Raw genomic sequence first — 27,216 nt, 5'->3', positions numbered from 1 at the left:
ATCTTCTGGAAAAGTTCCACTCAGTGGCACTCGGGGCCGACTCAGCAACATTTACGAGTGGTCAGACAAACACACTCGATATAGTGTCGATGTCTTTAAGAGCCTCTCAATCTGTGGTCTCATTAAGTGAAAGTCTTGTTATTCTGTTTCTAACAATAACTAAAATGCACTGAAATTCAATATAGCAATGCTTGCTCTTAGGTAGAGAAAAAGATACTCACTGAGAAATCTCATGTGATTGTTTTTTTTTTATCAGGCTTTCCAAGCAATTTATGTTTCTGTGGAGATGAGAGCATTGATTTTTGTGGGCTTTTAAGGCAGGTTTGTACTTGCCTGTTAGATAAACTATTGTTGTCACAGTATAGGGGGTGTATAGGTTTTTACACAGTATCCATTATGGACTTTCAAACATTACCACAAACAGACATGTTGGAGCAAACATTGGAAATTTGAAGGTTAGTTATCTTATTATCAACAGTTTTTGTTTTTCAGTCATTATCCTTATAGCTGATATCTCATTGAATATCAGTTTAATCTATGGATGTGACAAGAACCAAAACTTCGGTACTAAGTCCATGCCAAAGTTCTGATAATGTGGCAGTACTCGTTTTCCTCCAGTACCGTAGGTACCATATGCAATTCTGCTGGACAGGTGATCAGGTCTGCTGTTAAATACCAGCAGACCTGATCCCTGGTCTCCAAGAAGGGAAAGATGTTGAGTTTGGGTAAAACGCTGCTCTCTCGTCACTGTCACTTTTTACCCAGCCATCCTATCGCAGAGGATAAGGGGCGGGACCAGTAGCTTATCACAAAGACCAACCATCACATCTTACACGTACAAGCGCTTAGCAACAACAGTGTAGTAGGAATATGTTAATATACTGTAGGCTATTTATAAATATCAAAATAATGAATCCACATACACTAGTACTTTGCTTTAAAGGCAGATCATCAAAGCTCAGTTTTAGTAAGTTTTCCAACTTTTGCCAAGAGGAAACTTTAGATATTGGTCCCTAGTTTCATGCAGATCGCTCAAACTTCCCAGGAAGAGATCGATTTGAAGTGTTTTTCAAAAAATTCAAAATGGTGGAAAATCTATATAACCGGAAGTTATGGGTTCTTGAGGCAAATTTGTTCCTCATGAGGAGAGGCATCTCTGTGCAAAGTTTCATGTCTCTACCACATACGGGGCATTAGATATGCCCATTCAAAGTTCAGTCGGTTGCTATAGCGCCCCCCTTTGGCTAATTGATGTAATATTGCTTCATTTGCATCCTACCATGACCCTCTACCACTGTGCCAAATTTCACATGGATTGACCAAGTCAGTGAGGAGAAAAACGTGGAACAGACACACAGACACACACAAAGACAGAGTTTTTGTCATTATATAGTAAGATGAAGCTCATACAGACTGAAAAGAATTTGTAACTGTAAATATCCAGACAGAAATTACAGTTATAAACCCTGCAAAGCTTTAAAACTGAGTTACTGCACTACAATTTATAACATTCTCAACCTCCCTTTTTCACTCAGTCATTCATTAGTCTTCTATCACTTGAGCACATAAGTAGGAGTCTGCGCTGTATATTAGTGTGTGCATTTTCTTACTTTCCTGGCAAGAGACTTTTAAGTTCACAGTTCTTTGAAGTTAAGACATGACTGTCGGTGTGAGAAGAAGGCAGGAGCGAAGCAATTAGTGAGTCATTGTCAACAATGGATATGAGAAAATTGTGTACATTTCAAACCGTGTGGGCTGACAGCTAAAATGTCAGAGTATTTTAGAATCTCCATCTTTGCCTTTAATTATAAATTCAGCTGAATTATGAAATGTTAAAAGCCTCCGTGACACGCTGAAGCTTCATCCCACTCTTTAAAGTACTTGTAAACATAGGTTACTTTCACCTCAGTCAGCAAGAATGTACTCGCGGTGCTAACACGAGCAGACCCACACACTCACCTTTATGTAACTGAGGTATGAAACAAATTGAAAAAAGTTGCGTAATAAAAAAATGAAATAAAACCAGAGGTGATTCATGCACTCAGTCAGCTACTCACCAGCCAGCTCTGCAGTTACTCTGTCTCTTGCATTAAAAAGCAGCTTAATTGATTTTTCTCATGTTTGATTTTCTTGTCAGTTTAAACTGAAATCAGACCCTCTCACCACTTATGTGTCTGACTTTGAGCATGCAGATCACTGGATACTTTTATGAAGTTTTCATGCACATATGAATCATATTAAAGATATAATCCAGATTTTATTTTACTCACTGAGCTAAGTGTTTATTTTTGTCTTGGATGGTACAGTAGTTGTAAAACTTTTCCCCCATCTTAACTCAGAATCCATGCCATTACACAAAGGTGTTCAATCATTTAAAAAAGAGAATCAGCTCTGCCTCAAAATACAGACATTTTTGATGAGCTAATACATGCTGTTAATTCAGAGGGGAGAATTCCTAAAATCTGAACATCAGTTGTTGAGCTGATTTTGCTGCCTAATTGGGGAGTTCAAGTTTTTGATACTCTTTATCTATCTTTCTATTTAAGAACTGAATACCAATACAAGTAAAGGTCATGGTGAGGTAGCTGACGCTTTGTTTTTTGTTGTTTTTCTTCATTCCATAGATTATAGAGTGGAAGTGAAGTGGGAGGTTTAATGTTGGGTGGGCAGGGTTTAGGAAATAAAAACTTAGTCATTTGTCTGTTTTCATTTGTTTGTTTTTCCTGTGTAGACATTATTAGGTGAGTGGCTGTTAAAGCACCTCTATCTCTTGAATGGACTTGACGAACTCTGGTTGACTCATCACTACAAACAGAAAACAGTTGCTCTTGGCCAATTCTCATTGCTGATAAGTCAAAGGTACAAGACTGTGTATGTATTAAGTTAACAAGAGGAGTCAGCTACAACTCCCAAGGATCTAACAGCAGGACAGAAGCAGAGGTTGAGTTTTATAGAACTTGTTAAATCCATTCAACAGCTTGACTCAGTTCTGTGTGTTCCTGATTGCTGCATAGAAGCTTTGTGGATATGCTCAGATTGATTTGCATCTTCACTTGGCTTCTTCTCCATATGTCTAAGGCTAATGGGCACTATAGTATTAAGAGTCATTCAACATACCAAACTGGCCAAAAGAACCCAAATATATATTTTTTTACTTTATTTTAATTGGTGTTTTCAAGTTGAAGGGAAAAGAAGAAAATAAAAAACGGTGGGTGGGGAATAGAGGTTGGTAGGAGCCACACAGTGGTACAGAGCAGGGTTTTTCAACTAATTAGTCAATAGGCTACATCCCCTAGTGTATATGGTCCATTTTTTTACAATAACACATGCAATGATCAATAGAGCAGATAATCTGAATGCAGAAACAACCTACCTTTTTTCGACAAAAAAATATTAGTTTATTTGTCATCAATGGTTTACTCATATCAATGAATCTGAATGAAATCATTCGGAATTAAAGTTTTTCCAGGTAGTTTACATGGGAAATATTCATTCCGAATGAGGGTTTGCACAGGAGATCAGTTTAATTGCCTTTTAATCGCCTGTATTCGGGTCTGCACAAGGTTTAGGGCAGGGCAGGTTTCTGATTGGATAGGGGGCGAGGCGGATGTTACGTGTTTACATTTACCGGAAGAAAACACTGTAGTCCTCGTTTCGGATAACAAGATGCTTGACGCCGCTGTTCTTAGTGCCTTTTTCGGGCTTGTTTTGCTTATATTCTTGAAGCAGCAGTACGACAACAATCTTGTTCTGCTAATGCTTCGTCTGTTGAGGAGGAGAAGGGAGGTAGAACGTAGAAATTAAAAATAATGTTTCCACTCGGGACCATCTCTTGTTTTAAGACGCTGCCATCTTGTCGCGCATGCACTATATACGTCATCGCGCCAGAGGAGCAAAGAAACGAGCATGTGCAGAAAGACTGGAGGAATGAGTGTATACAAGGTTGAGAAATTCTTTCATTCAGAATTAGAAACAGAATATTCCAGCCCCTTTCATCGGAATGAATTTTCAATCGCTAAAACTAAAATGAATTAATAATTCATTTCCTGGTGATGTTCGGATCCCCTGTCCATACCAAAGTTTATACCAGTGTTTTGGGGTTTGTTTTTTTTTTGTTGTTTTTTTTTAGTTAAAATATATACAACTTTTGTATGATATTTTGACCTGTGTGATATGATAACTCAGCAGCCTGGTTGTACAGTGGTTAGCAAAGTAGTCTCACAGCACAAGGGTCCCTGGTTCAAACCCGGAGTGGGGTTTAAACCCTGAGGTGGGGGAGCATTGTGTCAACATGGGTTTTATCTGGGTACTCTGGCTTCCTCCCACAATCCAAAAACATGCACATCAGGTAAATTAGTGACTCTAAAATGGTGTGTGAGTGTGAATGGTTGTCTGTCTCTATGTGTCAGCCCTGCGATAGTCTGGCGACCTGTCCAGGGTGTACCCTGCCTCTCGCCCAATGTCAGCAGGGGTAGTCCAGCCCCCACCCCCCGCAACCCCCAACAGGATAAGTGGTGACAGAAATGAATGAATATAACAACTCTTGTTGACTTTAAACACAATTTAAACCCAAATTATGTACTTTAACAATATGAATAATATACTGAAATATGCCTTGCGCTTACTTCTTAGCTCAGAGTCGTCCATGCTTGTTAGAAAGGGGGCGTGGCTCTACTGCAGTCCACTTTAGGTGATGTGGAACACTGTGATTGTCTTAAAGACATCCCATCAAATAAGTTTGTGCATTTGGGTGGAGTCAGATGACAGTAAGCATAGATCAAGACATCTTAAAAAAGCTATGTCCATTAGAGTCAACTGGGGATAAAGAAAGTTTACTGTCAAATGCAAATTTAGAGTAGGAAAAAGTGCTTCAGAGACCGTAGAGATACCAATTTTTCCACTGACATCACCAGTCAATGTTTGAATAATATCAGGACTCACCTTTTCTCATCTGGAAAGCTGGAACACAAAAACTCAAATGTCACTCTGAAAAAATTAAGAGTGCACTTTATCACAGCTAAACTTCTGGAATGCAATAAACATCATAAATTTATATCTCGCAGTGTTGGTGTATCCAAAGGTAGATTTTTTCTAAAGATTTTAACTTTGTATGTGTACTATATCATGTTTGACACAAAGGTTAGGCAGCTCAGCTGGGCTTAATTTTTCTGGACAGATCTCAGTATTATGATCAATGGACAAATGATAAAGTAAATGTAACAGATATTGCAGTCAGTCACAGAACTGCTATGGTATGAATGTCAGTGGGCATGGAATTGGACTATCAGCAAATCATAAAAGTGCATTATTTTGCTTTTTTGCTCCCTGAAATTGTCAAGCAGTATCCCTCTACAGTGCCACTGCTTTGTTTTTGTAGTTGTAGTTGCAGTTTCACTGTGCTGATAGGATGTTATATTGAGCTTGGATTTTCTACTTTCTCTTTCTAATTACTCTGCTGCCAATTTTGATCCATGTGTTCAATGATTTATTTATGCAATGTTTTATTCTGATGCTCAGACCCTCTGATTTTGCAGATCTTTCTGCTGCCGTCCAGAAGTTCTCCCAGTCCCTGCAGGAGTTCCAGTTCGAGTGCATTGGTGATGCGGAGACGGATGACGAGGTGAACATCGGTAAGTTCAGTTCGGCCAGTCCCGGGAGGGCACATCTCTCCTTTTGCTGTCTTTCATCTTCTTTCCTTCCTGCTATTCACAATTAGTTAGATTGTCACCTCAATCAGTACCTTGTCTTATTTCCATAATCATTCTCTTGGGAGATACTCGAACACAATGGGCTGCAGTGCTGACACGTATCAGAAGAGCTAATGTCCTCTGGCTAAAGTGCTCAAACTATGATGTTATTATATTTGGGCAATTTCACATCAGTGAAAGTAGTTAATAGAAAAGGGAAAAGCTTTATGTGAGTCACTGGGAGCTGTTTTCAGACAATATTAAGCATACTCTGCAAATTCCTGGAATGGGACTCGGCTTTGAGTATGGATCTTAAAGCTGTCTACAGTGCATGTATAATTAATGCTATTGATTTGCTTATGATGCTTCCCCTGTATCTTTTCAAGCCTATAAGAGATCAAAGGGACTAATTGTGATCAGTGTCAGAGATTAATGGAGGTGCGAACCTCCTAGCCTCCAACAGGAATATGAAAGCAGCTGTGCAGAGGGCTCTTTGGCTCTAATGGGCAGGACTCCCAGTCTGGCCTCTTCTTCCTCTTCTTTTTTTTCACTGCTCATTATCCCCAGCTTGAGGTCCTTCGCTCCGTGGTGCTGGAGAATGCTGAATTACTGTCCATCTGTGAGGGCTAGACTGGATATCGACCTCCTCTACATGAGGCTGTAATGTTCATCTGAATGCGTAATGAATAGCCTTGCTTTCCTTTTTTTTCTCCCAAAGCTGAGGAGGCTGTATGATAGGCAGGGGGGCAGCAGACCAATTATGCTTATTGGAAAAATTCACACCCAAATCCAAGCCTCATTAGAATCAAGCATGCTTTAATTTGAGACAATGCACCCCTTCCCTGGCCCTCAATCAAGAACGGTGTGGATCTCAGATTGAACAATTGATATTTTAGTTGCCCACCTGTTGTGGGCTAGATGTGCCCGGTGTTTACTGTGCAAACCACTGGCTCCTATTGTGTCAGTGGTTTGGCCGAGCCACAGGCATCTGTTTGGAAGCATCCTATTGGCTGTGTAATGCAGACAAAGGTAAATTCAGTAGGCGATCTCAAATAAAGACCAATCATTTGAAATAACATTATGCAGTATTCGGCAAGATTTTAAATTCCTTGCACCCACAACACGCCAACTCAATGCTTACGTGTAAAATAACAAACTCAGTCCAATTATGGAACAAGAAATTAAGTGTTCAGTATCATCTTAAAGAGAAATGATTTTCTCATCCTGCAATGCTACTGTGTTCACTCACTATCTCGCAGAGAAAAGGCCATCATTACAACAGCCTGTTGAAATCAATCTAGTCATCAATGAAACTGAGCTTTCTGACTGACATAGCTAGACCCTTGCGTGAATGCCAGCCGTGATCTTGATGCAGTATTGCTAAAGTTCACTTTGATGCTCCCAACTTCCCCACATAACATCGAGATCCTGTATGTGCCGCCAGACGGGTTCACCTGACCTTTTATTGATTTCTCTGTATGACTTCCTGCAGTGACATTCACATTCCACGCCAGTTATCTGGGAATCAATGGGGCCAAAAGATTGATGTGGCTATAGAAATTTAGATTTTTTAGAGAAGTTACATGCCCTTCTCTCAGAAGGTCAATCATTTAGTCTCCAAGAGCTGCTCAGAGCCTTTTGGGATGGAACAGGTCAGATAAGGTCTGTATCTGAAAAGTAAAAAACCAGGCAGAAAAGCAGCATGTAAACCCATCAAGTGATTATGTTATTATAGTATCCAGAAAAAAATGTATGTTTACAGTAATGTCTCCACTTATTTTCTTATATGAGCTTGACTTCCGTACTCACCCACTCTTGGAGGTTGTAAATTTCATTTCATTCAGTGATTCATCAGGTCTATTGCCTCTCCTCCATTTACCAGTGAATGATATGCAAGCTGTAACCTCACTTTGACTCCCATTTCCTTTCTTTGGAGTCTAATCTTGTCCCATCAAGGGCTCCAGCTGTGCCCTTTACCCCCTGAGAGGTTTGTACTGTTGATAAAGGAGCTAGTGGCATTAATAGGAGGCCAGCCTGCCTGCAGGATCACTGGCACAAAATCATTGCTTGCTGGTCTTTAAAAGCTTTGGTGTGTAAATGGACCAAAGTGTCTAAGATGATGCATGGGTCCCTATGCCAGGCCGTCGTGCCTGATAATGATGTTACTGTGTTGGCAAGCAGAGCAGCTCGGCCGCTGCTAAATGGCTGGACACGGGGTGACATGGGGGCTGACCAACCGAGGCCACACTGTATCTGGCCATCTATTTAATGAAGCTGTGAAGCGATCACGGCACAATTCTCTGGCAGATAAGATTCGATGTATTGTATGCTGAATTCATCTGGCCCTACGGAATGTAATATAAGCTACTAGCCCAGATGGGGGGGGGGCATATCTCGGCCACATCAGTCACTCCTGCATTGTGACAGTATATTGTAAAGCCTAGCAGGGGAAGAAAATAAAGGGAAGCAATCAGTGGATCCCATTCAATTGAAGTATTGTTTTTTACTGCAAGTCTTGGTTTTAAATTGGACAGCTGCATGATTTTATTAGGTTCTAAAATGTGCTGCACTGAAAGCTCTGAAGCTGCAGTGCGAATAAACATTTTAGCACCATTCTATAGTGCTTGTGGGGTGCCAGGAACATCTGATGTTTAACGATGGAGCCACTGTGTTAAAATATCTTCTTTTTTTATCATCTGTATATAACAACACGGTTGATCACCGTACTTGCCAAATGGCGAGCATATTGTCCAAGATGCATCATATATGTTGATGCATTTATTGACCAAACATAGAGTATGTCACCTTTAATAGGGTGTTGTAAGACTGATCTTTCTGTGTATTTCAGCCCAGTCATTCAAAGAGTTCTCCCAGCTGCTGACTACTGTTGAAGAGGAAAGACGACGCTTGGTAAGAATGCAGTTTTGATTTTCTTTTTGTAGATGATTTTGTGTTATACTTAAGAGAGGAAGAACACATGCTTGTCTGACTTAAATGCTCTGCGAGGATAACCATTCCGACAGAATTTGGTTTGGTATGAATTCAGGACATCTGGCGAAAACAATGGAATCTACAATTTCCTACCTCCATTTTTTCCCTAAAACAAACAGTTGTTAATAGTACCCGTGGGTTCGGCCACTTTCTCTGAACACCAGGCAGTCTCCTTATTCAGCCGTGGAAAAGACGTTGGTGGTATATCGAAGTACAATGAGGTTGGAGAAGTCGCAGTAGTAAGAACTGAAAAACTGAGAGAGAAAAACAGGTACAGAACACACACAGTACGGCTTTTCCTCTCAAGACTGAAGCTTTGAATCATAAAATCAGAGTTAATGTAGAATAAACACAAAAGAAATATATTGAAATTCAAATACTATTGTTGAATCTTTTTAAATTTGAACACAGATTCTCTCCTGTGAACAACAGATTCCTTATTAAACCCTGAACGCCATCAGGTGTGGTGAACCTTTCCTTGATTTCCCATTCATTTGTGAGATCCAGAAAATGATCAGCACATGAGGCCTGAGCTGTAGTGTGTGAGCATTGTCTCACCCTTCTATTTTACTCAGCTAGTGCGAACAAAAGCGGTTTCCATTCTTCATCAGTGAAGTGCACAGTGACTCCCAAGTAGTTATCATTATTCACAGAAGTCCAATGATCCACTTTGAGAGTGACTTTCTAGCTCGCTCGAGTATGTTCATTCCCTTTCCTCCATACAAAGTGTGTATTCTTGACGCAATGGTTCCTCTCAAGGGTAGATTATAAGAGGCGTCTCTCAGTCTGTCTGCTGCTGTGATAATAAGGCGGCATTTGTATCTATCCATTTAGCCAAAGCATTAGTAGCCATCTCATTTGCATGTTTTGATATACACCCACGGATACCACACTGCTGTATTGTAGATTGGTGAAGCCCAGTAGTTTTAGTTGGATGATTTGCTTTGAGGTGATGTGTCAAAGACAAATTACTTCTGTGGTAATTTGATTCGGCTTTGCAATCCATTCAGAATGCAGAATACTTTAGTTTTCTGTTTTGTTTTTCACAATGATCGGTTGGCCAACTTTATAAAGATAAACTTTCCTCCTTAAAACTGCACCGCTGTCCTTATCCATCTAGCCAGGATAGTTCGGCTTGGCAGTACCAGTTGTTACATATGTTGGCGACCACAGGAAGTAGACAAAACGCAGCTCCAATAGTTGCGTACATTTACAATATTTAAAATTAATCGCCAAAATTAGCGCGTTAATTTTGACAGCACTAATTGATATACTTTTATACTGTGATGTTTTGGATTTACTTCCATATATTTACTTACTTCAGTGTAATTCTGCTCACCAGCTTTGTAGCAGACTGCACCACTTTCTCATTTTTATCACTGTGTTGCTGTGTTTGTGCAGGGAAACAACCCTGTCCCTGGACTTAGCATTTATTTTGTAAAAGTAGACATTTTAGAGGGTGCTACTGAGAGGTGCCTCAAGGCAGGAATTACCTCAGTCCACATACTTCAGCTGTGCATCTGATTTACCAAGTCTGATATGCAAATGAGATCAGCTGCGGGTTTGCAGTCATGGGTTTTGTAACTACCTGAGACATTTTCATTAGGATTCCGTTCTCCGTGAAGGAGCAGACTTTTTACAGCCACTTTTTTTTTCAGTCTGAGGGGGAGAGTGTTTGGCACTGAAGAGATTTAGTTTGGAATAACACTTTAAATGGGGAGCACGGATAGGGCTTTTTAAGACTAACACTCTAAAGTTTAAGGTAATGATAAGAATATGAGAGTAATGATTGGACTACTAAAGCTCTCACACAGTGTGCCATTTCCATATGGATGCACAGATATATTGTACCTCTGCTTGATTATGCATTGTACAGGTTTTACATCAGTAGCTGCGTAAACACAGACTCGTATGTTAATATCAAGGCTGGAATATGTGTGACTAAATGTGAACATTTTCCTCCCAAAATTCAAAGTGCAGCTTAATTATGATGGACAGAGTTGCCCTTTGAAGATGTCTGTCACCTCTGTGCAGACAATGTAGCTTTATGGAATATCTTGTCATCCTAATCCATATGACAAGCATAAAGGCACTGTTCATAAATCCATATGGCCTATAGAGTTTGAAACTGTGATACTTGTAAATTATTTAATCATGTCAGTATGAACTAGGAGTATCTTGCTAATTAAGCAATCACAGTGCCTGAAAATGCTTTCTCTAGTAAGGAATAAAACAGATGTGACATTTTTGCCAGCAAACTCAGTGTGACACAGGGCTGGTTGGCTCTCACTGTCCATGGTGCCTCAAACTAGGCTCTGGCATATGGTTGTGACTCTGTCTCTCTGGTGTAGTGGTGGCTATTTGATGGCTGTCGAAAATGATCAGGGCAGTCTGTGGCACAGCAAGTTATATTGTTTTTAAAGGAACAGTTCACCCCCAAATCAAAAATTCATATTTTTCCTCTTACCTGTAGTGCTATCTTACTATATAATGACGAAAACTCTGTCTGTGGGTGTGTCTGTCTGTGTGTTTGTTCCACGTTTTTCTCCTCACTGATTTGGTCAATCCATGTGAAATTTGGCACAGTGGTAGAGGGTCATGGGAGGATGCCAATGAAGCAATATTACATCAGTTGGCCAAAGGGAGGCGCTATAGCAACCGATTGGAAGTGCAAACTTTGAACAGGCATATCTCATGCCCCATATGTGGTAGAGACATGAAACTTTGCGCAGAGATGCCTCTCCTCATGAGGAACAAATTTGCCTCAATTTGAATTTTTTGAAAAACACTTAAAATCGATCTCTTCTAGGGAGATAGATAGATATTGTTTTTTGTCCTTTCGGAATTTTTTTTTGTGTCTGTGACCGATCTGCGTGAAACTCGGTGAACATAATCTAGAGACCAATATCTAAAGTCTATCTAAAGGCAATGAATATTGCAGAGGGCGTGGCTCATCACATAAGGCATATGACCACACATAATCTGAGGGGACCCCTCCATAATTGACCCAATCAAACAAAATGGGGGCGCTAGAGAGCTAATTTCTTATCTAGGCCTAACTGCCATATTGATTTTTACTAAACTTGGTAGATATGTAGAACAGGACGCCTCAAGGTGACTGGAGAAATTTAACTCTAATTGGCAACTGGGTGGCGCTATAACAACAGAAAAATGCTTAAAAATGGCTAAAATTCGACCGATCGCTGTGGCTCCCCCTGTGGCCGAACGTTTTGGGTTTTTTTTTTTCTTCTAATTTTTGGTATGACTAAGTCATGGTATGGTATGCTGTACATAATCAAGGAAACTGTCAGTGTGTCATTCTGTCAGTCAATCATTCTGTCTGTCCCATGTTTTTTAAAAACTCTGATTACATCGCTCTTCTTAATGGGTTCAGTTGACTATTTAATCTGCAATTTCCTATGACCTGTATCCCAAACACACACCATGTGAAACTATACGTGGGCAACTGTGCACTCAATGAGTATGGACTACTTCATTAATCTATTTTGTTTTAGTGTGAGTTGCCGAGTGTTGGAGATATCGTCTGTAGAGATGTCTGCCGTCTCTTGGATATAATAGGACTAGATGGCACTCGGCTTGTGGTGGCAAAAAAATACACTCTAAAAATCAACAACAATGTCTCTTTCCAGAAATCATGACCTAGTCACATGAGATAATCCACAGACCTTGCTGTGAGCAGTTATATGGTGGAACTATTTTCTGTCCACCAAACTACACCCGTCCAAACAGTGTGCATCTACTGATAGCTCACCTAGCATCACTGAGCTAGCTAACGTTACAGCTCAGCCAAGTATGACGCCATTAATGTTTACATCTCATGTTACCATGAAAACAAACCTCTCGTTCCATGAGTCGATGCATGCTTCCTTCTGTGCAGTGGTATGATTGGCAGGTGTAGTTTGGTTGAAAGAAAATAGGTCCTGCATGAAACTGCTCACATTAGGGTCTGTGAGTTATTTTGAGTAACTGGGTCATGATTTCTGGAAAGAGACATTGCTTTTTGGCACTTTAAGCACCGCAAGCCAAGTGCCATGTAGTTCCATTACATCCAAGAGATGGCGGACATCTCTATAGCTGATATCTCCAACATTTGGCAACTCACACTAAAACAATCTAGATAGATAAATAGCACTACAGGTAAGAAGGAAAATATGTATTTTTGATTTGGGGGTGAACTGTCCCTTTAAAACCACCTTTTTTATGAGTGCATGTTACAAAGGTGAATGCAAACGGTACATATTTACCAGAATCCAGCTTGCACAGAGAGGGAACACTGCTTTACAGCTTGATGTGTTTGTGGCATTTGAATGCACAAATTATAGAAGCAAAAAACAAATATATATATATATATACATATATATGTATATATATATATATATATATATAATATAATATATTGACAAATATAAATGAATGTTGGGGTTGCAAATTTTTTTTAGTTTCTAATTTTAAAGGGTGCAAAGAAACAATAACTAAACAAGACGACAAGCAGAGACATGGATGGTCTGGTAACAGAAATGAAATGACACCACAGTTGAGTAGGAGGAAAACTGGAAGAACCCAAACAAAATACACAATGGCAATGTAATGGAAATAAACCTAATAAATCAAAGCAGCTATGACTAGTCATAGAGGCTATGGGGTGCAGTACTTCATTCAGCTGTGATAGATTTAATAAGTAAAAACTTATTCATAGCACACACGCACCCTCCTTCATATACTGTACCCCTCTCTGCTTACTTGAAAGGCATCCTCCTTGCATCATCTCCTTTTCCTTCACCTAGCAGTCTTCTGTCTCATCAGATCACAGGAGTACGCGAGAAACACGGCTCTGATCCCTGCACTTTGAGCTTTGGTTGATTATAATGTTGGCAATGCAAGAAGTAAAGCTTATCTCAACTTTTATTCAAATCCCTTGGGATATAGGCGTCAGCAATGTAACTAATGTCACATGTATCAATGTAGCATTGAAAAGCGACTTTTTGATATAGTTTTCCAAGAAGATTAAACTGAGGTGGTGCCAACTTTGACGTTAAAACAATCTTTTGTTTTTCTTTGCTGCTCCCATATATATAAAGTGTAAACTGCTAATGACTCACCTCACGTGTGGGTGTAAAACTGTGATTGACACTGCTTTTTGAGCGACTGCAGCACTGTGCTCATTTTCAAGCTGATTTTTATAGAAACGGGCCGTGCATACCAAGTTCAGTGATTATTAGGCAGGTTGCCAGGACCATGACTTACATCAAGCAGATTTCTATGTCTCAATTTCATTCACAGCTTTCTCAGCAGTACCACCTTGGCATACATTGAGCTCCATTATAAATAATTAAACATGCTCTTTTATGTAGTCTAGGCCACATTAACAGACTCAGCACTGAAAACTGCATCACTTGTCCTCATCACTTGTCTTCATCACCACCATAGTAATTCAAACTTCCATCAAAGTGGAGATCAGATTGTGCGTATGTGTGCAGAATATGTACCCCACAGGACAAGATTTGGTATCGGAAGTGGTCTGGTTTCTGCTTGTAGTCAGTTTGTAGTCCAAAGAGTGTTGACCAATCACGAATGAACAGCAGGTAAAAGGTCTGGGTGGAGATACGGAACACATTGACTGAAATGTAATCTCAGAACTTATTGGCTAACTTCTGATGAAGAGTAAGTTTCATATTTAATTTAACTTTATTTAATTTAATTTTATTTATTTTATTTTATTAAAATTTAATTAATTTATCAATACAGCATAGTATCGCAATAGTGGCAATATCGTATTGTCACACAGTCCCAAGTATTGTTTTTTTTTTTTTTTGTTATATAAAGCTTTTTCAGTCCAGCAGATACAATTTGCTGCAAAAAAAAAGGGCTGAAGTAAGATAAAGGGACAGAAAACTTTATTTTTTTAAGATAAAGCAGAGGTTGACAGTTTACCTCTGGGGACATAATTTACAGTTGAAAGAAACGTAACAAATCTCAATATATTTAAAATCGCAGTAATATTGTATCGTGACTTTAGTTTGTAATAATATTATATCATGGATCCTCTGGTGATTCCACCCCTAATATTTGCTGGCTTCATCAGATCAGCCCAAAATATTTGCCCTCACCCCCAGAGGCCTCATCTTCTTAGACAGACTTCGTAAATAGGACAACCAATTATCATTTCACAGATTCACTAGTGAATAACAAAGAAGAGACAGTCTTCTAGAACAAGCATGTGGTCCACTGCACTCCAGCTTATTTAGCTAAGGTAGCTAACTAAAAAACTTTTGTCATATGGTCCTGTTTCAATCATAGTGTTTGTTTCCCTGCTATTATTGTTTTGGAATTTCTCAGCCTGTATGACGGTAACTTAAATGGGAATAAGCCGGGAATTCTCACATGGAAGATTATGTCTCAGAAATTCAAAACTCAATTCTCCACGATATGATCACCTACAACAATTTTATAAAACTGGCCTGTCAATGTAATTACTTAAACAAGTAATGGTGTTCACATTCTAAATTCAGCAGCCATGGATGGCTAAGCATGAACAATCAATCCAACCAGCAATCTGTGCGTAAAAGCGAACATATGGAAGCATTTTGGCGTCTGTGAAGTTGAAAGGAAAAGCCGAACTGTATGCCAGTAAATTAATCTGTTCATTTTAATTATGAATCATGACAAATATGCTATGTTTTAAAAGTAGTCACACTGAGAAAAACAAATCATGGACAAAATTTGATGCATTGAAAATCATGGGGCATCGAATGGTGAGGTGCCTAGAGATTCCCACCCCTACAATTAGCAGTTTTGAAATACTTTAAAAGCTTATTGAAAATTTATTGAACACCAAGTTATACAGTAATTCAGTTGTAATATATTGGATATTTCAGCTCTTCACAATCCTTCAGATTGAATCCACATTTTGCTAACACTAAAGGACCCAGGGCATTAACTTAATTCATATTCTAAAAGTAGTGTAGCTATTGAGTTGTGCTCTGTGCTGCTCAATTACAAATACATCCACTGAGCTTTGTAAACACTCAGCAGCAACCTTCCTACAGTCTACACACCCTATAATTTCCAGACATCCAACGACTATGATAAACAGCTTGTATAAATCACATTTATCGAATGAGATCCAGTGGTGTCAAGTCTTCTAAATAGTTCTTTTTCTCTGTGGAAAAGATTAAATGAATCCATCATAAAGTCCCAAGCTGAAATGGCCTCAGTTGGTGTGACCAACAGAGTTTATAGATGAGCCTATGAAGTAAATAATGTCAGATTTGTCTGTTAATCTTGCCTTTTTGTAGAATAAATGCAAAGGAAATACAGTAGACCTCATAAAGGACATATTCAGCTCCCCTATCATTAAATCACTGCTGCTCCAACCAAAAAAAATCAGCTTCTTTTAAAGCGCACAGGCCGGGATAATCACCCATTTGATGCTACCAAATATCTAACTCATATAGTGTTCTACAGCTGTTAAATAATTCATTGTTTTACAATGAAAGACATGTTGGTAGCAACAAACTAATTGTTTAGACCCCTTGAGGACTAGAAGAATACAGAGCAGTCAGTGCTTTGCCTTTCATGACTTGCGTTCATGTGTCTCACTAACAGTGAGTCATGTCCACACACTGTTCATTAGGTTTGATAAAAACGTAGTGGAGCTCAGCAAAGTCACAACAAAAGAAGTTTAAAAGGAACATTTGTGGCAACACTTATGTTGTTTCTTTACCGTCTGACATTTATTTTGAAAGCGAATCGTAGCTCCGCAGTGAAGTTCAGAGTTTTACCTGCTTTGTGTGCTGGCTCGTGACAGCTGCATCAGTGTAACATATTATGGCATCTCCAAACAGCGGGTTGTGTATCTCACATTAAGCTACAAAGATACAAAATCAGTGGTGACAGCGTACAAACTACAGTGTTGAGATAAGGTAAGTGTAACTGTCAGGAAGAGAGGTGCCAGACACGCACACTCAGCTGTCTGTCATCGGCTCAAATATATAGTGTCAGGTTATGAAAGACGAAAAGTTTATTTGTCAGAGCGCTTTGCTCTGAACACATTTGATTTCATGATGAACTGTTCACTGTCACATGAGGGAGCACAAAGAGGAAATTCCTTAAATGTTTTCCAGATCAGCGCTGTCATAGAGTGTGCATCTGGTTGGGTGAGAAAGGCAGGCAAGTGCAGATGACCAGAAGGTTTCACTCTGGTCTTTATGTAATTTGAAAGCATTTGGTCCGCAGAACTCAATTAGCGCATCTCAAATCAACACATGTTCACGAAATGCATGAAATCTATCTCAACAAGGGAAGAATACGACCCACAAAACCTTATATTATATATTAAATATTGTCAGTCGTGCTAGTTGAGACTTTCTGTGATGCTGAAACTGCATCAGCTCCCAGATGGTGGTTCTATTAGGTCTGTAACTGCTAATAGACTACTGCTGACAGATGTGGCGGTGGTAGCCACACACTGGTGTAAAGAAACTTATCACTCACACTGAGTGGGTATAAATTTTCACTAGCAGATCCTGAAATAAGACCCAGGTTCCTCCCATCCCTGTTACTCCCATTTCACATCTGGACTAAATCTCCGATCTAAAAATAGAAGGACACAGACTTATAAGAGTCACTGAGACCCAGACGTTTCAAAGCAGATTGAGAGGAAACCTGTACGTCTCAAATTGAGCCTTCTGTACTTTGGGAAATGTTAACTATCATGCTGTATATTGAAGGTGCCTCAGCTGCATGGAAAAGACTTTTCACAGTAGCCCAATTTCTGTCGGCCTTGTCAAGCATGAAACGTTTTTATTGTCTGTTGGCTTGGCGGGTGGCCAGGCCTGAAATCTTTTTGCTTGTGCACTTTGTGATTGGCTTACCAACTGCCCAAGTGTGTTATTTCACAGGAAGACTTACCAAAAATCTTTTTTTGAATAAGATTTCTGCCATAATTCCCCTGCTGATAACCCTTTCAGCAGCATAAAAAGAGTGAAAGTGGTTCAAGTTCTGCATGGTTTGAAAAGGTTCAGCACTGCTGAGCGCGGATGGCAGTGGAAGGGCAGTGCCCTGATGTTGTGGCTTTTGGAGTGATGATCATATCCCCGTGGGAGGCAGCCTTTTATGGCTGCGGTGGAAAACAGATAGTGCTTTCCTGTTGTGGTTGCTTTTTGTTTTGTTTTTTTTCACTGAAAGGGAAACAAATCAGGTGAAGCTTTATAGCCGTGACCAGCAGCTCTATAGCTCAGTTGGTTGGTCTGTCGATCGGTCCACAGAAATCTACCCACTCTTTGGCCGCCACAGTTTTTCCCCTAGGAGACTAAAATTTGGAATGGAGGTTAAGTGTGTGTGTGACGATGTGTGATTTTGTGTATACCAATAAGTTAAAAGGGGGTGTGACAAGGTAAGGGGCCTAGATTTTGTGGAAATACTGACCATGTACCAAAGAACAGCTGATTAACTGTTCATGCCAATTGGCAAAAAGAGGCAATGCATGGATGCATGTGAGTATGCAGTTGCAGCTATTGCGAATTCGCACTTATCCAAGCAGCAGCCTCCAGTGCTGAAAATAGAACCAACACAATAGTGCCAAAAACTGCAGTTCCTTAAATGGCCACTTGAGGCTGACACCAGAAGCCAGTCAATCCCCATAGACTTGCATGTTAAACTGCCCAGTGTTACATCAGAAATAAACATGTCTACAGCCTGGAACAAAAGCCGTTTTGGTCTCTATGGCTAATTTCCCCTCTCATGATGACTGTACAGGGGATTTTTTTTTTAATATAACACCCCCATTTACATTTTGTCAAGACTTAAAGTTGCGCATATTTGGCTGCTTTGAGCTATAGGGTGTCAGAGTCAGATCCACCCCCCGCTCCTCCACAGCTCCCACAGTCAACCAAATATGATCACTTCTGACCTTGTAATCTGTGTTTCAGTGAAAGAGTGTTACCATTGTTTTAGCTAGGGTGTGTTTAGAGTATTTTCACATGAAGAAAGCCTCAGCTAGTCCTTACTGCACGTCCAAAAATGACTGCTAGAGATAAACAGCACTTTCAAAATTGCTCAAGGACCCTGGTCATGACAAAGAGAGAAAAAAGTAATGACATATTTTGTGCTCAGCGCACTCTCAGCTAAGTAATGAATCTGATAAATAGAATGGCATGAAGTTACTGTTTGGGATCTTCATCATTTAAGGTCTAAATTAGAAAAAGAAAAGGTGAGAAATAATGACAAACTCTGTTCTTTCGAGCTATCTCTCAAATCTTAGACAATGACCAACAAGCAGCAGCATCCTCATTTTTCTTTACATCTTGTAATTCCGTTCCCCCTTTTCCTGCTCTTGTATGAGATAAACAACAAAAACCCTCACAGTCCCCTAAGTGCTGATTTGCTGCACTGCGTTGCATTTATTTCCCATGTTGAGAGTTTTCCTTTTGGTTTACATTTTCTTTGACAGCCTTTAAACACGTTCAATTATACATAATTTGTCTATGCCACAGAAGTGAAACCAAATGGTATAGTGTGTGTCTCTGTCTGGGGTGGATATTATGCTGCTGCTGTTTTCTCAGGATTTAACAGTGCAGTAACTCCTCTCTGTGGGTAACTTGTGTGCCGGCCTGTGAACTGAGGAATGTTCTGTTGACCCTGAAACAACAGTGTGAAATAAAGGCAGTCATTGTTCTTAGCAGCATCCATGGTCGCTTGTTTAATGAAAGTCTGAAAAGTATTTGGAAAGGACAGTATCAAACCTTTGTGCTGTACCAGACAGCCAAAATGAACCTTAGCTAGCATGAGCCAAGATATCACTGTGTTTATCATTATTCACCTCAAGCATAGATATACTGAAAGTCCAAATATTAAACTTAACCAGAATCTGCCTTTTCCTCAACCCATACAGAATAGGTTCAGAATATAAACTATGTTTTAAGTATTTGTTTTTCAAGATATCCTGGGATGAAAGATATAACCCAGCTGGCTCTGGACATCAATATGAAATGTCAGACAGACATTGAACTCCTTCTCTGGACAGATGGTAAATTTTGGCTGGAATGAAAATCACGTTGACAAAATTTTTAATGTCTAACAACATAAGAATTTCACGTTGTGTATAGGGCTGACCTTCGAATCCATTTATGGACATTCGAAGCTTCAGAGCTCAGAATGAATTTAATTTAAAGCATTTTTATTTGTGATGAAAATATTCACAAACGAAAAAACATTAATGGTCGGTGATAAGTAGTGTTTAACTTTTGATTGAACACTAAATTAAAACCCTCAGCACATACTGCAGCACAATCAAACAGATGCGCAACTCAGAGCACCCGAAGTGTCTCCGACACCAGACTCAGAGCAGATCAGTGGAACTGGAAAATGCATATTTTACATCAATAAAATCTATTTTACCATTATTTTGAGTCACATTGTTGAAAGATTTTAGTCGTCTGTGTTCAAGCAGGATAATAGCAGGTCTCCACTGTGCGTGGGGCTTTCTATTTCCTTGTCGGAGATTTTTTCTTTTTTAATTACTACTTACATTTTTCAAGTGATTTCCCAAATTTGTTGTTGAGTTGTGATATGCCAATTGCTTTTGGCAAATCTGGCACTCTGCTTTCTGGGGGTTGTCGGGGCATATTTTAAACAACATCTGATGACCTCTTGGACATGTCTGCCAGCTCTTAGTGCACTCGTTGTCAGTATCGGACTGGTGGGGGTTAGTGTTGCGTTTAAGGCCTCCCCCAAAAAAAGAGAACAAAAAGCGCCAAAGCTTCAATTTTTTTTTATTTTATTTTTTTCCCACAATCGAATCCCATGCCATCGAACGAAGTTTCGTAGCTTCAGATTTTTTGGGTCAGCCCTAATTGTGTAGACATTAATATTGACATTTAGCATGACATTTGGCAGAGGCTGGCCTTTGTTCTCTATACCTTATGATTAGATGTCATTAGTATGAGTTGTTTGAAAGACATTGGAATTTGGTTACTTTACAGTAAAACTTAAAATCAACAAATATCAACGTCATCATTTGTCAGTATTCTACATCAAATTGAGGTTGGCATTAGACTTAGTCATTCGTCTTTACTTTGGATTTTGGTCACCCTACGTAAATTCAACCAAATATCAACATCTAACAATGTAGGTGGCCAACTGGGAAACTAAAATCAAGTCTTACAATACATAAATAAATCAATAAATACATGTAGCCTTTGTGTTGCTTTGCAAAAACGTGTTTTCTTTGCATGGAATGAGATTCAAGACGTTGTATTTAGGCTTTGGGTTTAATAGCACCTTTGTGAAGGGTAGATAAAATGGTTTCATCCATTTATTCTATCTCAGTGTGTCTCAACCTAAGTTATGTGTAATTCTGACTTTTCACTTAATAATGAGTTGGACAAAAAATAATAAGCAACTCAGACAAAGATCAAAAACATTCTATCCTACAGATTTCCTGGCAAACCCTAGTAAAAGAACAGTCATTAAAAGCTAGACGTACGTTGGCACACCTGGCACTTTAAGCCACTGTCCTATTTCTAGCCTTGCGCCAGAATTAAATGCAAGTTTCCCCCACTCACTCTCTGCTTGTCCATACCAGTTCCCGTAGCAGCTCCTCTTCTCTGCTCCTGTGGCAGCTCGACTCCTCTCCTTACCTCATGCATAAAGAGAACTCTGTTGTTGTTCCTGTGTCATGCATGGCAAAGGCTGGATGACGAGAGACTTGATGTTGAGGTCAGGAAATATCCTGAGCTAAGTGACACACAGTCCTGTTATTATAAAGACAGTGGCCAAAAAGACATTGCCTGGTGAGTCATAACTCTGGAGAGTGGCTCTGCAGGTGAGAAATCAAGTTTAATTAGGGGCTGTTCACACATGATCTTTAGTGAACGCAGAGGTGGAAGAGGTAATAACTCTGTATGGTCATCTGTTAACCAGCTGCAGTGCGATGCACCACTATTTAGGTGTGGCAAAATTTAGAGGAAAAGATGCCAGGCCGTAGATGTGTGTTTCACACATTTTACTTGACCAGATGTTTAAACATTTTAAATTGGGTGTTTAGGCTATACATTTTCATAACTGGAGAATGTAAGAATTACTTTAGGCCCACAACAATCATACATTGAAAGGTAAGAAAACAAATGTTATTCATTTCCATATAAGTTTGTGTCAAAGCCACATGGAGCAACTGGAGAGAGGCTTTAGAGTCGCATGCAGCTCTGGGGCCACAGGCTGCCTCTCCCTGCCCGAGTTGGCTCAAGAAGAAAAGTCATATTCAGGTGTCTTCAGATCAGATATTGGCTGACACAAACCATCAGAACGAAACTAATGAACATCCCTGTTTCAAAGCTCATTCATGCTGCACTGCAGTGATTCCTTTTAGTCTCACTGTTTTCAGTGTCTTTTTTGCTTTCCACTTGTCGTGTGTCACTTTAATATGGCAAGGTCACACATTTCTCTGATGGAAAGCACTTTCTCTTGTGATGTGAACAGTCAGTCTGGAGACAGCTGTTTCTAGGAACGTGTGGAGAGCAAGGAAGGCATTTAGACAGTCACTAGAAGAGCTGTTTGCTGACATAATGTATTTCCTGCCACTCGTCTGTGCTAAGGAGAGACCGGATCCCACAGAGGCAAGATTTTTTATGTTCCGATATATCAACCTGAAGGTTCGCCGGGCATACATTAATTAATACATGAAATATGGTACTTAAATGTCTATGTTACATCAGCAGACAAATTATCCCACTCACTCAGGGTTCTCAGTAAACCCCGCCTGCCAGCTTTACCAACTCACTGACAGCTAGCTACATTTTTTAGGATCCAATTGAATTTTTTATGGCGACAGTTGGGTTGGTGTTGTAAATGTTTAGTTTCAGTGTGCTGGGACTGCAGTGTGGGGGGACAGCTGTACTTTTGCAATGGCTCACTCCACATAATCTGGCCCACTCACACACCTGACTGACAGTTTAGCTGCCTGTTTTGACATGCAGGTATCATGAGTAAATAACAGTACTATTTTTAAGTTGCTGCCATTTCCCCCTGCTGGATTAATATTTAATGTGATGTGTTCAGGCTTCATCTGTTCAGAATAACAAAGATTTCACTACGGCCTTGTTTAGACTGCCGACCCAGATCTTTTTTTTTATTATTTATTTCTTTTTTGCATTTCCAGTTTGTATCCAGATTGATTTTAGGAAGCCTGGATGGCAAAAAAAACAGCCTGAAATGTGATTTTTGCAAATCTGCAAACCACCTTCAAACCCCATTTGGAGGTGGTTTGAAATGCAGTTCCAATTTTATAAAAATGTGTCTCAGTCTGGATGCTCTGGCTGTGTAAATCAGATATCAAAGTGTCTGTTAACACAACACACAATGGCAGCGCCAAATCCAAAGTGACAAAAGGGCTGAGCAGATCCATGCTGTTACTAGTACAACACTAAAGAGGACAACATGAGGAACAAAAGTCCTTGGACAGACTAAATAAGTTGATTGGAAAATGAAATAATGCACCCCCATTTGTCATGACTCCACATTGGGAAGCCATATCACCAGCCTTACTGCATAGTTTCTGATGCCTACATCGATACAGCAACCCATGCAAATAGGTTGGTGATGTCGGGATACAGAAATCTGATTACTTGCAAATAACAGTGTGGACAATATGTCACAAATCTGGTTTACCTACATTCTGAATGTAGCCTGTTAGAAAAGAAAAATGTGTACTGTGTGTTTTGTTTTGGTTAATCTATAAAATACATGTGCACAGTATTACAAAGTGATTTTTTTTTAAAAGGTTTTACAAATGCTATGTAAATGTGGTTTTGGGATCTAAAACATGAATGGAACACTGAACCACCCTACCGAACACAAGCCCAGCTGCTTGAGTGTCAGGGGCCCCCTGGCTTTCACCTGCAAGATGCCATTAAAATTAACACATACCGACCAGGAAGAGACTCACAAAGACAACAACAGCCCCTTTTTCCACCGAGCAGTACGATACAGTTCAGTTCGGTATGCTTTTTCTTAGTTTCCACAAAAATTCGGGATGGAACCGTTCCGTACCCTTACCAATTTTGGTCAATCCTCTGTTGGGGTACCTAGCACACAGATCTGGTACTAAAAGGTGGAGGGAGGGTAACTTTGCTGAGTGCGAGCTGTGGCTCATTGCCATGGGCAACACTAAACCCTGCGTTTACCTGAGAAGGACTAAAAGCACAAACCCGCTATTTTTAAATATCCCATGGAGAGAGACTCTCACTGCAGCCTGTTTTATTATGTTCCGAAAATGTCGGCGTACAACCCCGTTTTATGGACAATAAACGAGGCGTAGACTTCCATCTTTGTCACCGGTAATGAGGAAATATAGTGAGTGCTGGACGGAGCAGTGAGTGACGACAACCCCGCCCACATTTTAGAGTACCGTTTGAGGTGGAAACGCTAAGCAGAGCTAGGGTCTAGGTACCATGTCTGAAGGGTTACTTTTGGTTCCAAAGGTGCAATACCAAAAGTGTTTAGTGGAGATGGGGCTTAAGAGATGCAAAGGAACTGCAAAGACACACAAAACTACCAAAAAGACACAAAATTACCGTATAAACAGGAAAAAATAAAACAACACAAAACAACTATGAAGAGACACAAAGTAACTACAAACAAATGGCAAAGTCACCACTAAGTTTGTGTGTCTTGTGCCTATGTAGGAGAGGTGGTGGGGCCTTTTACACTTATGTGCCCAGGGGCCTATTGTCTCATTATCTGCCCATGATCTAAATGTAATCAGGGTCCCCCAGTTACCCAAACTTAAAATCCGCAGGATTGGAACTTGTTACTGCTTACAAGAACCAACATCAGACATCTGCTAATTCTAATTAAAATAATAATAATCACAACCAATGTTAATTATATGAGTTCCCTGATGATGAAACTTCAGATTTTTATGTAAATGTGTCTGAAATCTGTGTTGCAAGAAGAACACATTGGCTGTTTGAGTACCACCACCCTTCATTTGGAGAAAGGAGTTTAAAACACAAGGATAAACACACATAGACAACAACTCGACAGCAGCCCCAAACTCTGGTATCAAAAAGCATTACAATACATCACAGGCAACCAAACTGTACTTAAAACAAACAACAGAGAATCCTCATGGGACCCACAAACCAGCTACTGTCTCCGTTTCAGCGGCTGCTCCAATATCCTTGCTTAACAGCTTACTCTCCGATGAAATGTGGAGGGCAAATGTGTCACATCTACTCTCACGCTGTTCTGTGACTCTGTCTGCAGAAGGTTTGTTTTTTATTTCATAGCTCATAAAAGTTAGGGGAGGATGACTTTTCAGCTTGCTGCAGGTGCCAGTGCTGCACCAGATAAAGATTTAGCTCTGCAATGAGATTGGTACCCCCCACCACACACACACACACACACACACACACACACAAACACCTCCCTCCAAAACAATCTGCAGACAGAAGTGACTGAAACAGCTATAGCACTCCCTCTTTTGATAAAGGTCATATCACACCGTCAGCATGAAATGGGACGTTTTATTTTGTCATGATGATGAGGGCAATAATGTTTATTATGCATTTAACACATTAATTAGGTTGTGGGGGCTTTGCTCACACCTGCTTTAATGAGTTAGGCAAATGCACTTCGGGTTGCTGCTGCTGTCATTGTGATTATTGGTGCGAATGATGCTGATATTTTTATTTGATGCTGTTGGCTGTCATTAGCTGTAATACAACTCAAGGCAAAGAAGTGCAGATGTCCGGCACGCAGTATTTTTCACTGTTGGAAAACACACTCGTGTTATTCCACTCGGAAGCTCCACCAGCAGCGCTTATTAACATTCCTCGGCAACACTCACTCTCACTTCTGGATCTTACACTTAATAAATTGACACAATTGCACATTCACATCAGCTACATTTCAGAGTCAAAGGCTCCAGTCGATCATTCACACACGACAGCTAAACTGAGGTGAGCACCTAATGGGAAAATGTAATCACTTCCAAGAACGAAGGCCACTTTCAGTATGCGTTATTAGATTAATAAGTACATATCTGTCCCCTGGAGACCTCTTCATGGCCTCTCAATATCGTTGATTAATTCAGCAGATGAACAGAATTACATGACGGGTGCTGTATCATCTGTATCTCGACGTCTCCGTAGCCAGGGGGGAATCACTGTAACTAAATATAGCAGCGCTTTCTATTGTGAAAAATCACCAATAAAAGCTTCCAAACACAACTGCTCATGTTCCAGAAGAAATATGAAATCAACAACATTGGCAACCAAGATTTCATGCTTCTCTGATGTTAGCATGTGGCTACATGTAGCCGTGTAGGCGACTTAATGTAAACACTTGTAGTTGCGTGCCTTAACCAGATAAAGAAATCTGTCATGATCTGATGTCAGTCTCGAAAGTAGAAAAGACCTTTGGAAACAAAGTATTCAGAACGGTCTGAAGCCTGAGGTTTTTGCTCACAGGGACTACTTTTCTAAAACATTGGCTATGTTTAACATCTGACATTGTAATATTATATATGCATATGGCAGAAAATAAGGGAAAACACAATAGGTTCCCTTTAAAGTAAAGTTTCAGCATGTTGTGCTTGTGCTACTTCTGCTGTTCTGAAATCAATAGTTTGTAAAACATTGGACTTAAACTTTGTGGAATTCTAGATTTGTCTCCACAGGGGCTGAATATTGGTGTTTTGTCACCTCTGGACTCCTCATCACTTCATTTACATTAATTCAGTCTACTTGTACACACCAGCAGACATTGAAACAAATCAATACTGGCCAGGAGCCTGATGGATGATAGGGTTGATTCCGTATCATAAACATGGCTGTGCGAAGTTGTCTACACGTAGAAAACATAGGGTGGATCGATACATGAAATCATAATTGTGTTGATTCATGCAAATCACAATTAGGTGACTCACCCACAATATAATCATTTGGGTATCAATTACTCACCCTGTTAGGTTAAATTTGTGGAGAAAATTTTGTTTGTCTCACATGCCCACGCTGAATGAAGAATCCAAAAACAAATCGTTTACAAACCCTCACAAAACTCGTGATTTATCGAGGCATATGCTCAGTACTTCCTAAACATATGCATTTTCGCAAAAACCTTATTATTTAAAAAACTTCTGCATACAAGTAGAGCACCCGGGCAAAGACATATGCCTGGTTGTGTGTTAATTGAGCAGAGCTCAAACGCACATCCAGGAGCGCTAGTCGTCCGTGTGTGAAATGGCTTATCCAGAGGTGTTTTAATTAGTAAGGTTTTTATGTTAGGAAGTGCTGAGCATAGATGAGTAAGACTACGATCATACTGCACGGGTTGTATGAGAGACTGCAAACAGGTCAAGAATTTTCTACGAGAGGCATGCAAGAAAACCAAAGTTTTCCTCATGAATTCAACGTGACACGGAGTGAGTAACTGATACACAAATGATCGCTCTGTGGGTGAAGTATTCCTTTAATATTTTCTCTTCTTTCTGACCTGTTTCTGTCAGAGGCTTTTTCCT

General features: G+C 39.9%; 1 protein-coding gene across 2 annotated transcripts in view; it reads left to right on the top strand.

The window, feature by feature from the left end:
* Positions 1-27,216, top strand: part of LOC125888735 (rho GTPase-activating protein 42) — an 84,057-nt gene that overhangs the window by 19,210 nt on the left and 37,631 nt on the right. For both annotated transcript variants that reach the window (XM_049576281.1, XM_049576279.1), the window contains exons 2-3: positions 5,535-5,630; positions 8,536-8,597. In XM_049576281.1, the coding sequence (XP_049432238.1) occupies positions 5,535-5,630; positions 8,536-8,597 (158 nt within the window). The remainder of the gene's footprint in view (positions 1-5,534; positions 5,631-8,535; positions 8,598-27,216) is intronic.

The sequence above is a fragment of the Epinephelus fuscoguttatus genome, linkage group LG5 (assembly GCF_011397635.1).
Source record: "Epinephelus fuscoguttatus linkage group LG5, E.fuscoguttatus.final_Chr_v1".
In the NCBI taxonomy this organism is placed as follows: domain Eukaryota; kingdom Metazoa; phylum Chordata; class Actinopteri; order Perciformes; family Serranidae; genus Epinephelus; species Epinephelus fuscoguttatus.
This window is presented reverse-complemented; position numbering and strand designations above follow the sequence as displayed.